The sequence below is a fragment of the Austrofundulus limnaeus genome, unplaced genomic scaffold (assembly GCF_001266775.1).
Source record: "Austrofundulus limnaeus strain Quisiro unplaced genomic scaffold, Austrofundulus_limnaeus-1.0 Scaffold354, whole genome shotgun sequence".
Classification (NCBI taxonomy): domain Eukaryota; kingdom Metazoa; phylum Chordata; class Actinopteri; order Cyprinodontiformes; family Rivulidae; genus Austrofundulus; species Austrofundulus limnaeus.
Window position 1 is genome coordinate 382,637 of NW_013952756.1, and position 13,485 is coordinate 396,121.

At 39.5% G+C, this 13,485-nt stretch overlaps 1 protein-coding gene across 3 annotated transcripts in view; it reads right to left on the reverse strand.

The window, feature by feature from the left end:
• scube3 (signal peptide, CUB domain, EGF-like 3) overlaps positions 1-13,485 on the reverse strand; it is a 136,707-nt gene that overhangs the window by 6,700 nt on the left and 116,522 nt on the right. For all 3 annotated transcript variants that reach the window (XM_014023024.1, XM_014023023.1, XM_014023022.1), the window contains 5 exons: positions 8,906-9,022; positions 1,769-1,891; positions 1,535-1,651; positions 1,359-1,454; positions 1,105-1,221 (listed from right to left, as the gene is read on the reverse strand). In XM_014023024.1, the coding sequence (XP_013878478.1) occupies positions 1,105-1,221; positions 1,359-1,454; positions 1,535-1,651; positions 1,769-1,891; positions 8,906-9,022 (570 nt within the window). The remainder of the gene's footprint in view (positions 1-1,104; positions 1,222-1,358; positions 1,455-1,534; positions 1,652-1,768; positions 1,892-8,905; positions 9,023-13,485) is intronic.

The window sequence follows — 13,485 nt, forward strand, 5'->3', positions numbered from 1 at the left end:
GTAGCTGTTGTGTGTGTGTGTGTGTGTGTGTGTGTGTGTGTGTGTGTGTGTGTGTGTGTGTGTGTGTGTGTGTGTGTGTGTGTGTGTGTGTGTGTGATGAATGGTTGTTTATCTGTGTGTTGGTCCTGTGATGAACTAAAGACCTGTTTATGGTGTGACCACTGGAGATCAACATCAGCTCCAGATAACCCTGAACAGGCAGGGATAGAAAATCAATAAATTTGTTTGAGCTACTGCGACCTCATTTAAAAGACATCTTCTTTAGTTTTTTGGCAGAAGGATAGTGGATAACAAACTCTTCCAACTTTCTGAGTCCATCAACTACAAGTGTTGTAAAATCTATATTCAAATGATTTATTGACACTTGTACTTAAAGACAGAAAGCAATAACATGTTAACTGTTAACTGAAATGAGCACAAACAATAAATGTTAAAATGAACAAATTCAGTTTTCAAAGCAAACACAGAACTCATTTTGACAGGTAACACATTTTAGAAGTGTAAGGAGCAAGGAACAGGAAACTGGAAAGAACATCATAAAAGGCTTAAAAAAGGAAGCAGAAAAAAACTAAATTCCAGTATGGTTATGGTTAGTAGGGATGGATATAAAATTCATGAGCGGTAACTGTTTTTTTTTAATGTGAATGATAAAAAGTGAATTTTTAATCAGCATACTGTAAAAAATATATATAAATTCAATAGTAAAAAACAAACAAGATAGATAAGTAAAACCAATCTTTAGTCTCTTGTTTAGCTTTAATAGACCTTAAGACCAATTCTCAATCTATATTTATTTATATCTAAAAAATACAACTAAAATACAAAGTTTATGCAAATCTAACACATTTTATATCAAACATTGTTTTGTTGTGTTCTTGCTGTTTAGGTTCTATTTTTGCTAAAGTACTGTATATTTTCAGTCACTTGCAAATCAAGACTTTTTTTTATTTTTTTAATTTCTATAGTCCTAAAGTTTGGCAAATTCTTTCTTTGTCATGGAGTAATTTCATGTTTTTTGGCTCCTGAACCCAGAATACAGCAGAAAATCCAGACTCACAGTGCATCCATTCATGTTTAAAAATAGTGTCGGTACGCAGGACTGACCTGGCCCCAGAGTCCGGCCCCTGTCCTCAGTCCTGCCCGTCAACTTTGGGTGCAGGTGACATTTGGCATTTTTAATCTTGAAAGAAGCCGTCTGCTTCACTGGAGGCGCCAGAGTCTCTACAGACAAACACAGCCCAGTGGGTGGGAGGACGCCAGAACAACATACAGCTACAGATACTCAGAGACATTTGTGCTGGTTTTAAAAACCACTGATCTGAAAAAAAAAAAAGGAAAGAAAGCGACGGCCAACAAACCTACGCAGCCCTGAATGGTGCTGGAGTTGATTCTGGCAGGAGGCTTCCCCGTCAGATTGGGGATGCCACAACTGACTGAGTAGCTGTTATTTATCCCTGAAAGAGTCCACGCACAAATAAAATAAGTTTCCAAAGTGTTTTTCGGTGTGTTTGCGCTGTGAGTCAAGGTAAAATACCTGCTAAATAGTAAGCTTTAGAAGCACAGGTAAGAGAACAGCTCTCCTTTTTGTCCGTCTTGCTGCAGGTCAGAGTGGCCTTTGGTGCGACCAGTCCTGCAGGACACTTCACCAGCTCTGGGAGGAAATAAAACACACAATGCATCACTAAACACACACAACGACAAAGATAGGAGCTGCTCATCCACAGCTATGCGAGTGAATCGACCACATGGGGGCAGTGTTGCTTCATACCGATACAGTCCTTCCTGTTCCAGTGGAGCTTGTGGCCAGGCGGACAGGTACACTCGTAGCTCCCCAGAGAGTTGATGCAGCCGTATTTACATCCTCCACGATTTATACTACACTCATCAATATCTGTGAAAAAAAGGTGTGTTGAAGAAAAGCAGTTTATCGACCAGCATTAGACGATTGGTTCCCATTAAAAATCAGAGAGCAAGAAAAAAAAACTTTCACTGGCAAAAGATAAAATGAGAAACATTATCAATCCCGAACATATACGGAGTCAGTCTTTTACAGCAGATCTTATAAAAACAGGCTTATTTGAAGCACTTCTGCTGTGAAGGAGGCGTTTCTGTGAGCTTCCTCCTGTCAGAGTGATTAAAATGTTTGCGTGTAAACAGAAGTTAAATTCTTGTTTTGATGTCACCCACGTTCAATTTCATGGCGAGGACTTCTCGGCTGTTCGGGGAGGAAGACTTTGCGGCAGGCAGTAAAATTTAATCACCTTTTGAAACACACGCTGAGCTAAAACCACCGAAAGCAGCCGGGATCCAGATGCAGGCTGACTGCAATCGATGCCAGACAGAAAATCAGTTTAGAAGGCAGAGCGGAGCGATCAGCGGGCTGCGGACAAGTGGCGCAGACTTTCAGGAAAGAGACGGAGATAATGGCGGTGACGGACGATCCGGCCTCTTCCTCTTCTCAGTCAATTATTCACCCTGAATGAAAACAGTCTGCCGCGCTCCTTTAGGAGGATGATGACTTCATCAGCAGCCGGGGCTGCTTGGAAGTGTCATGAGGGGTGTGCTGTGCATCCTCCGCATCAAAGCACTCCATTTAAAGGACAAAGACCTCTAATGAATATCTGATGGAAGGGAGGCTCATCTGCCAGCAGCTGACTTCTTTTATCTTCAAATGCTCCACTCTGACATTTCTGCAGCTCTCTTTGCATGCTCATGTGTTGTCACGAGCCGAGAGAGAGGAGAAGGCCGGGACACAAAGACAAACTGACATTTAGACACCAAAGAGTAAAGAAGAGGAGTTCTGGATGGGATTATCAAAATGTTATGTTAAGTTTGGTGGGATATTCTATGAAGAAGTTACTAAATATCATATCGTTGTAAAGTTTTTTTGACTAATTTGTTCTGCATCTTTACAAAGTGAAGATGATTGTGCTGTTAAAAAGTTTTTAAGGTTAAAGTGATAGTTCAGAGTTATCAACATCTAACCTGCTGCAGACAGCTCTTTGAACCACCTCAGTTCAGAACAATAGGTGATGTCGTAGTTTCGAGTTGAGAGGTTGATGCAACACAACCATACCAGAGCAGCCCGATCATGTGTGACGTCATCATTTCAACATGGCTGCTCCTCGTATCAACAAATTGAAACTCTGACTTTTATAGTTTTTAGCAGTTCTGTGTAGTTTACTTTACATTAAGTCAGATATACTTGTAGTACTTTATATTGATCACTAGGAGAAATGTTTTAACGCTATTTGTACGCTCAAAATGCCTCGTACAGCACTATTGTTGTCATTTTTATTGTTGTTTATTGAACAAAAAAAATAGAAACGCTTTTTCCGACGTTCTGATAAGTTTGAAACTGGAACGCTTTCAGCTCGCAACTGACATCAGTCCAGCTTCAGAATTTCTAGTTCCGCTCTAACAGGTTCCTGCTGTGAAATTCAGCATACATCCAGACCTTATCTGGTTGTTCCATCGCAAAAAAAATTACCCTAATAGTTCAGAAAACGTCAAAGACAATACAGAAAACTGAACGGGTTGAAAAATATGATCCAAATAGAATATAAAGATATCTATGCAGCGATAAAATTAAACTTTTCTGCACTCCTATAGACTCCATGTACACAATAAAATGCAGCTAAAAAGAGGATTTTGCCTGAGATGTCCCCTTTAAATAACACCCCTCACAGAAGAAAGACATGTTTTCACATTTCATTACATGGACGTGTTGAAAATGATCCAAAATCACATGGAAAGCATGAACAAATCACTTGTTTCACATATTAATTTAATGTGTTTTCATAGGTAAAAACATGGAGTTTTCCACATGTGAAATTCAGTTTTGTTTTGTTTTTGTTACAAATTCCACACAAGAAAAATGTTTTTCAATTAAATTTATCATGTTTTCTCATGCAAAAACTTAATTTTCTTGAAAAAAGTGACGTTCATCTGTATTTTTCCAGATGGGATAATTATTCCAGCAGAAGTAGTATAGTTTTGCTGGAAGGAATCCAGGCTGCACCGAAAGTGCCACAGCTAGTTGCTGCTGCTGTTATTTGTGTTTGATTTGATTTGATTTATTTATTTAACAGGAAAATATTATTAAAAATCAAGCCTGACTCAGCATAATTGCTGTTTTACAGCAGGTTCCTGTTCTGCAGCACATAAACACTCAGAATTACAGCACCACAATCACATCATTATACACCATAGACACAAAGACAAACAAGCATACCAAATTTCAAAAAGGCAGAGTTTATCATTACAAATTTTGAAGACTGCATAATCTACTTTGGTCTTGGCCCTGCTTGGACCCATTTTTAGCTCAAAGTTAACATCTTTTCCTCCAAACTCAGGTCGTTTAAAGAGCCATCTACAACAGGTAAGATATTAGTTGTTAACAAATTTACTGCAGATCTGAACTATCAGTTTAAAGTAAAAGTTTAAATGAGGTAAATGAAAAAAAAATCCTGAATGGTTTTAGTCACAACAGCTCCACTTTCTTATCAGATAAGTAAAAGTAAGTGGAAGGTTTTGTTTGCACTGTGGGAAATTGGCTGCATATCTTCTCACTCTGGAGGAATGTTGACACAATCCTTGACACCAGGTCACTGACCTAATTGGGTTTGTTAAGGGCAGCTCTATTGTTAAACACTGAACACGTCTCTCTGGCCTGTTTGGCAGCTATATTTCAGCTGATAAACTGCACCGGGAATAACATAACCTTAGCTGTGGCACGGCGGAGCGAAGAAAGTACAACATGGGAGCGCCATAAATCTCGAGGGTTATCTAACGGTTCTGACAGCGCCGCTGAAAAGCGAGGGGAAATCATTCATCACCAGCTCACTCAACAATGGTACGCAGAGCCATTTACGCCGGGCCATCTTCACTCCTCTCAGCAGCTCCGAGTGGCCTGATCATCGTCCGTCAGGCGCGTAAAAGCCTCACCGATCCAATTCTGGTGCATTTATTCTCCGAACTGACAGCTAATACAGCTACCTGTGTGTACAATGGGTTCCCATGAACCTATTAAACCTGGTCCAAATAGAGCATTGTGTGCAATCCTACAAACACATATAACAGCTGGAATTAAATAAAAAGTAACTTTTTACGATTTCAGGCACGACTACAGCCTTTCACTGTCTCATGATGCTTTGAACAGTTCAGTATGTAAAACTAGAATGGATTTTTGAAGACTCCAAAGTATCTTTTACATTTTGTGGTCCCTGACAGAGAGACAGACACAAAGAGGAGAATAACATAAAACAAAGACATTTAGTCTGAATGATCTTCCACAACAACACCACCATTCTTCATTCTCAGTCTGTTGCACTTCCTGGTAAGCAAAAAACAGTGGTGGGCACAAGCCCGCTAAGGCGCAAATCCGCTAATTGCGGACCTAAATATTTCATTTGCGCTTTAGCTGACTTACTAATTTTTATAATTCATAAGCGAATTTGCACTTTCTAAAATTAAAATGCAGTACCGCTGATAACTAATTATCTACCAGTCATCATCATCTTGAACAGTGGAAAATAAGGCTGTCAATGAATGAATCACAACACACGTGATCTATCCAACAGCACTCTTCCCAGATAAACACTTATTAGGAAGGTATACATCCTTGTGGACTGTTGCATTCAGCCACGGTTCTGATTTCCCACAATGCTTTGTGTCTGCTTATGTAGCAGGAAGGCAATGTTTAGTACTCCCTTTCCCAGCAAAAACAGTAAATGTTTGTTTAAATGCTGGAGCTCAAAAGCAATCGGCCTATGGTGTTAGAGACTCAGAAATGATTTAAAGATGTTTTGCTGTTGAAGACTCACATCTTGTGGTCAACTGGAGCAACTATATGGAAAATGTCCTAATCCAGGTAGAAAAAAATAATAATAATAAGTAGGTCCTCTGGATGGGTTCTTCTTTAGTGAAACATTTCTTCTCTCCTCCAAGAGACTTCTTCAGTCTGATGAGTTTCAGGTGAACTGGAAAACTTTAAAATCCAATGGAAACAGGAAAAACTTTAAAATCCAAGCTCTTATTTTGAAGGGAAGATACTAGTTCCTGTTCCCCGTGCTTTCGTTTCCCGTCAGTCCATCATGTACCCAGAATGCATCGCTTCAGTTTTCCAATAAACAGTTTTAAAATTACTTTACTGATGCTTCTTTAATGGAAAATCTACAACAAACACAAGAAAAAGATAAAGAAGCAGCCGAACTAGCAATCCTCATAAACTTTTTAAAGAAGCAGCCAAACTAGCAAGCCTCAACAACGTTTTAATTTTTACACCAGGAGCCAAAGTTCTGTTTCAGGAAATCAGAACTCCAGCAATCAGCAGTTGTAGTATTTAGCTTTACAAGGGTTCATACAACGCTAGTTGGCAGTATTGTGCATATTGTACATGAATTGTCAGCTAGTAAGTGTCAAATTGAACTTGTGCTTTGAAATTAGCTTCCGTTAATTTTTCTATGACATAAGCTTTTTCAAAGTTGCGGACCTAAAAATTTTCATTAGCGCTTTAGAGATTGCAGAGCAAATTTTTGGATTAGCGCTGCCCACCACTGGCAGAAACTGTCCAACTTCCTAAAACAGAAGAAAACACAGCAAAGCTATGCACTGAAAATGGAAAAGAATTTCTTCCCTTATATTTCTGTGTCTACTGTGAAGCCTTGAGTTGCAGCCCACAGCCGACAGTTCTAAGTGGTGATGTGAACTCAGTCAAAAGATGCCACAGCTCCTCTTTGTGCTCCGGCGAGTCTCTCTGCAGATCTGATGTGCCCTCACACATCTCCTCATGACAATAAAGGTTACTTCTGCTCCAGAGCACAGAGACTTCCTCTTTATTTCTAATCGACATCCACCCCCCCACCCCCCGCAGGACCAGAATTTCCACTGTGTTGTTTCTTTTTTTTTAGTCCATTAAGTACAGCACACACACTGCCTGCACTTTATCTTGCTGCCAAAAGGAGCATATGTTTTTCAGAATAAGATTGATTTCCTGCCTTCCAGGCAGCCACCTGTTACAGCTCATTTCAGCCCATTAGAAGATCAACTTGCTGAGACTAAAAACTGCGATGTGATAGGTGAACTATCAAAAGCAGCGTTCAGACGCATTTCAGTTTGTCCAAAAAAAAAAAAACTAAAAAAAATAAAATAAAAAAATGCAGCTGCTGCTTTCAAAGAATGATGTGAGATGAAACAAACCCATTTTGCCAATTAAATTTGTAGCTTTCAAGCAGACAGCTGCTAAATCTTAGACGTCAGGCTTGAGGTTGTTTAGCATATGAATTACATGTTACCTGAATTTCTTGTCAAGATATTTGATGTCGACTGTTAAAGTTATGAGTTGATACATTATGTAGGAAGTTTAACACGAGGGCTTCAGTGTGAGAGGGTCTGTGAGAGGTAAAGTCTGATGTTAGAGTGTGTGCATGCTGTGAGCATTTACAGAAAATGTAACTACCACTGAACTTTTTCAAAAAGGCTAAAAAACTAAATTCATCACCGGCCATGTGTAGCTTTTAAAAGAACGTTGTAACGGGGTTAATGTTCAGAGTTACCTGTTATGGTACAGATTACAGCTCAGTCACTCAGCATGTGCTTAATTTTTTTTTCTGCATCAAACAAAAGCCAAACGCTCGTTCACTTAAACAACGACACTGACATTCCATCCGGTGTGCTGACCGTATCACTCCACCTCAAAACATAAACCAGAGGCACAATAAACTGTCCCACATGGAGGCAGATCAGAAGTAACAAACTGAAACCCTTCAGTCATAAACTGAACACAACTGAAAAAGTCAAATTCATCTTACAAACAAAATAAAAAGTGTAACAATTAGGGAAAAAATGCACAGGTTATGGTAAATGTCTATTCTGCGTTATGAAAAAAATTCCATTCAGAAATTCACTTTTATTCATCTGACGGCAACAACAAAAAAGGGATTACATCGAAATAAAAACCCTAATTAATTCAGAGTAAAAGTTACAAAAAAAACCCTAAAATATAACAAAATTTATGATTTTAACAGTTTTCTACATCCTTGAACACAATAATCTGGGATATAATCTGATAGACAGGCCCTTTAAATGGCTGAATTAGAGCCTGAAATGGTTAATACCCTAAAAGTGCTTCACTATAGACATTCACACACTTACGGATGGTGGTGAGCAACATTGCAGCCACAGCTGAGAGGCCAGGCTGCCATGCACCGGTGCCGCCGGACCCTCTGACCACCACCAGCAGGCAAAGCAGGTAAAGTGTAAATGGACTGAACTTAATTTATACATAAACATCACCTTCCTATTCAACCAGGATAATCAAAGCACTTTATACTACGATCTGTGCCCTCATTTACCCATCCACTCAGCACTACTGGCAACCCACCGGTTACAGGACGACTCCCCAAACTTTGTTTTATTTTGTAACAAGTTCAAATCTAATTATTTGAAACAAACATTGCTTTTTAAATTATTATTTAATATTTGTAATATTTATTTAATCCTAGACAGAGAGATACCTTCAGAAGTTTATCAAACCTTCTGTTTGGCACACAGGCTGCAGGATACTGTTTACAGATCAGACTAGATACAGTGCAATAGTAATTTTAAAATAAAGTTACCAGCTGGTAAAGCCTACCTTTATGCACATGACCTGCAGAATTAGACACCCTGCACCAGTAAGAGTAGTTTGTTTTTCTGCAGCAGCTTCTAGGAAAATTATTGTCAGTTTTCTAACAACAAAGTGGGCATTTGTTTTTTTTTCTTTTTCCACCTTTTTTCTGTTGCACCAAACCCATTTCCTCAGCTGTGTTTTGTGTGAGCCGTTTTTCCCTGCTCAAACCTTAAACAGAACAGTAAGAGTTTGGCAAAGAATAAGAGACAGCTTTACACCCACACCCGGCCTCACCTCCACAGTGTGCCAGGCCGTACAGGACGTAGCCTTTACGACAAAGACACTGGAAACTACCGGCAGAGTTGATGCAGAAGTGGTCGCAAGCTCGGTCGAAAGAGCATTCGTCGATATCTGCACAGACAAAAAGACAAGCCGTTAGAAACTTCTCAAACACTTCAGCAAATTACAAATAAATATATATGTTTTCAAAAGACTTTTCTGCTGCTTTTTTCCCATCTTCTATATTGTGCGTGTTGTTTGCTGTAAATTGTAGTGGGTCACATCAGATGGGACAATAAAAGAGAATAACTCATTCTTCGTGTGGTACTTGGTATTGTATTTGACCTTTTGCAGTCATGCAGTTTTCCATTTTGATAAATTGAAACATTTTCTAAGGACTTTTGAAATTTTGAGTGGTCACAGCAGGAGACTGCGTGCACAAAGAAGAACAGGTGCAGCGGTCTTACAGATTTTTTTTTTCAAAACTTTCCTTCAAATTAATTTAAGCCTCAGAGCCAGCAGGCTGAAAGAAACTTTACAACTTCTTCATCCCTCCCTGCAGACAGTGTCATCTCTCCGTGGCTGACAGTTCGCTCCAACCAACCCACCTTGTTAAATTGTTTTAAAGTCATACAAATTTATTGTCAAAATTACATATTTATGAGGGTCAAAATACAGTAAACTGTCCGAAGGGGGTTGGCATGTATGAACAGATGATCAGAGCAAACTGTCCGCTGGACAGACACAGAGAAGACCGAGAGGTGCCTGACAGATTACTCGTTTGTTTAAAGGAAAACACAATCACATTAAATGTGAATATTACAAGTGTGCAATTACTGTAATTCAGGCTGCTTTTGGAGAAAGATTCAGAAAGGAAAAAAATAACTCCTCTGTCCCAGCTCTGAAAAGAAAATTAAAATACCACAGCTGAGATAGAGTTTATAGTTCATTTTTTAAGCTTCTGTGCTGCAGTTTATGTACTTTTTTATTATTTACTGTCACACTGCAGAGTGGAGAGGATAATGTGTCTGAAGCCGTGCTGCCAGTTTGCACCTGACTTTTAAAATGACTAAATATGGACACTAAAACAGCAGCACAACCAGTTTCAAGGTTTGATAAATCACACTGCAGGTGTAAAATGATTATATCTAAATTATATCTATATCTCTATATTACATCTCCACCCAGTATTTTGTGTAATCTGCATATTCATGAATGCAGACACGCTGAATGAGCTGCGGTTGCTGTTCTCATCTGACAGACGCAGTCTTAAAAATAAAACAGCTTCGCATGGGTTATCACGTTTGCACATCGTTTTATATGTAGTAATCATTGATAAATGAAGGCCATAGTGTTTAAATGCAGCAGTGAAAGTTCTAGATCAGGGGTGTCAAACTCCTGTCCTCGAGGGCCGCTATCCTGCATGTTTTAGAGGTTTTCTTGCTCCAACACACCTGATTTTGATCGCTGGGTAATTAACAGGCTTCTGCCCAATTTGAAGAGTTAATTCAATCACTGAATCAGGTGTGTTGGAGCTGGAAAACCTCTAAAACATGCAGGATAGCGGCCCTCGAGGACTGGAGTTTGACACCCCTGCTCTAAAACATGCAGGATAGCGGCCCTCGAGGACTGGAGTTTGACACCCCTGTTCTAGATGAAGAAATCATTGAAATGCCAAACTCTGAACCCTTCAAACACCTGCAGCACCATCTTCCTGCCATCAGTATCTTCTTTACCCGATCAGCTTCCCTTCTGTCTTTCTCATACACCCTGATAAAATACTAAACAGTCTTAAGCTTAAACATTTAGACTCGATACACAAAGCTACAGGAGATTGTAAGCATTTCGTTTTATTGGTCGAGATTTCTTTTTTGTCAGTAACGTCTGCGTCAAGCCCAGGCAGCAAATGTTGGGAGAAGATGGGCGTGCCTCAACTCCGCTGGATGTCTAATTGGCTCATTTAGGAAAAGTTCCCAGGATATTCCCAGAAACTTGGTGCTTTTATCTGCTGCAAACAAACCTCCTCTGGGTTATGAGGTAGCGCCAGGTGCCATCAAACAGATGACGGAGATATTTCACTGCAATTACAGATGTTTAGTGAGCTGCCTTGAAGAAGACACGCTGATAAACATCTGCAATGATGCTTGTGGTCATCTTTTTTTTTTTTCAACAGAAGAGTTGCATTTTTACATAAAGAGTCCTGCTGAACTCAGTCACTGAAGTTAATACTTAGCAAGTGATGCTCTGTGAGCAGCAGAAATCCAAAGACCAAGTATTCATTGAAGGAATACCTATTGCCCGCTGTCTTTAAATACGAGTTTCAAACTAAGAGGATCTTAAGCTGAGAAATGATAAAGTTCTAACCGTATTGGTCAAACCTTGAAAACTGCATGCATAATTTCAGGCGATAATGCAATATGTCATGTGATCTATTAGCACTTGGCGTATATGTTGTGAATGACCATCAGCTACTACCACCGCAAATTGAACGCTCTGTAAAAATCACTGGAGTATAGCCATGTGTAGGCTAAGGTTGACTAGCTGTGGCAGCCATCTTGAATTTGGTTGTCTGTATTTACTTATTAACAGTTTCATTAAAATCTGTTCAGCAGTTTATATATTGTTTTGCTAACTGACAAAACTCCAAAATTTAATGATAATGTTTTGAGTGAAACTGTCCTGCAATTTGTTTCAGTCGAGCCTCAGATTTATTACATTTTAGCTCAGTGTCTGTAAAACGGCAGAGTTATTGTTGTTTTTGTGATTGTTAGGTGAGGTAGCAACTTAATTTGGGTTTAATCCAAAAGTGAACTGCTCATAGGATTAAAAACTACATTAAAAACTTTCTTACAGTTTTACTTTCTTACCAACAAATCAATGAGAAAACAGGTTTAATCAAAGGGTGCACTCAGTCCAGGAAAGTCCTTTGGTCCACTTGTTTGGTCCGGACCAAAAGTGGACTTTATTTTTTTCATTTGGTGTGGTTTGCATTCACATTGTGCTTTTTTGCAACCGAACTATAACTTGTGAACAAAGCCAAGTGGGTGACGATAATTGCTCCCACTGGACAGAAAGGACGGGGGCGGGACTGAGCGCACAGACCCAGAAGAAAACAAGGAAGTTCTGCATGCTGTGGTTCTGATGTGTACATTTTTGCTGATAGTTCAACTGCAATAGCATTTAAAATATCAAAAGCAGCTAATTTAATGGTGGTTTCATGATGAAATTCTAATTTTGGAGCGACATCAGTAAATGTGTCCCGCAACCCAAAGGAGACGAGGTGCTCTGCGTGTTCTGATCCACTACATGCTGACAGCAGAGCTGCTAACAGGAGACGACGAAACAGGTATGATTTCAGTTCATTTAGCTCAGCAATGGCCCATGAAGTCCAAAAAGGCGCATGTTTTATGCAGTTGGTTCGGTTCAAGTCCGGTCTGTATTCACACCAGAAGCAAACTGAAGTGAACCGCACCAGAGTTCATTTGGAAGCGAACTGAGACCACCTCAAAAAGCAGGTCTCGGTCCAGTTGTTTGATCCGCACCAGAGTTCGCATGAGTGTATAACGCTGTAAACGAACTCTGGTCCATTTAAAGCAGAGCAAATGTTTCAGGTGTGAATACGACCTAAGATTAAAAAAACTTGTATTGCACAGTTTTCTCAACTGTTATGCTACTTTGAAAATTAAACATTTTTGTGCATCTAAGCACAACCTCCTCTATCAAGCTAGCGTGAACCAGTCTGAAAGGTGAAAAATAAACAAATAAAACAAAACATTAATTGGAATGGATACCTCCAACTAGATGCACCGCTTCCACATTAAGAGGTAATTTATCTACAAGAAAGTAATGTAATAATAATAATAAAGTAATATGTGTTGGCACATGATGACACTAACTCTTGCACCCCAAAAGTGTTCATTTCTGGCAAATTAGTTTTAAAATTTACTGTAAACCCCTGTGGAAAAACAGTCTTAATGCTCCATCGATGCCAGAAGTGAATCTGCAACTTATCATTACACAGTTTAGTGTTTTACCAAAACAAGTCCTACAGCCGACTTTTACAGCAGAAAAAAAAGTTTCCAACAATTACTTCTCCCTGCTAAGTTCTAGTATTTCTTCATGAGAGCTTGTTGAAAATGATACAAAACAGTAAATAAAAAGTAGCTGGAAAGCCTACAGTTGTTTCTACAGAAAACACAAATGCTTCAAACAGAGAAAGAGGAAGAACTAAGTGCTCTCATCAGGAGTCAGAGGAAGATGAGGAGGAGACTTTGGGTGGAGGAATGCTGACAGGAGCTCTGCAGGCATGCCCCGTCCTGACTTAAGAGCCACGGCCCACTGAGAGCTGAGAAACACTGTGACTATTTAAACCAAGATAAACCCTGACTTCAGCTTCCACATCTCATCACCTCAAGCAGACGGCGCACACCTGACGTGGCGTCACCGCACACCTCGAGTCGACACAACCAAAAGCACCCACAACTGTTAATAAAACCATGAGTGCCAATCTGCTAATTTCATGCCTTTATCTGTCAGAGATGACCTCAGTAAAGTCATAGTGACACAATCTGTGCCATCTGTAAAAAAAAAAAAAA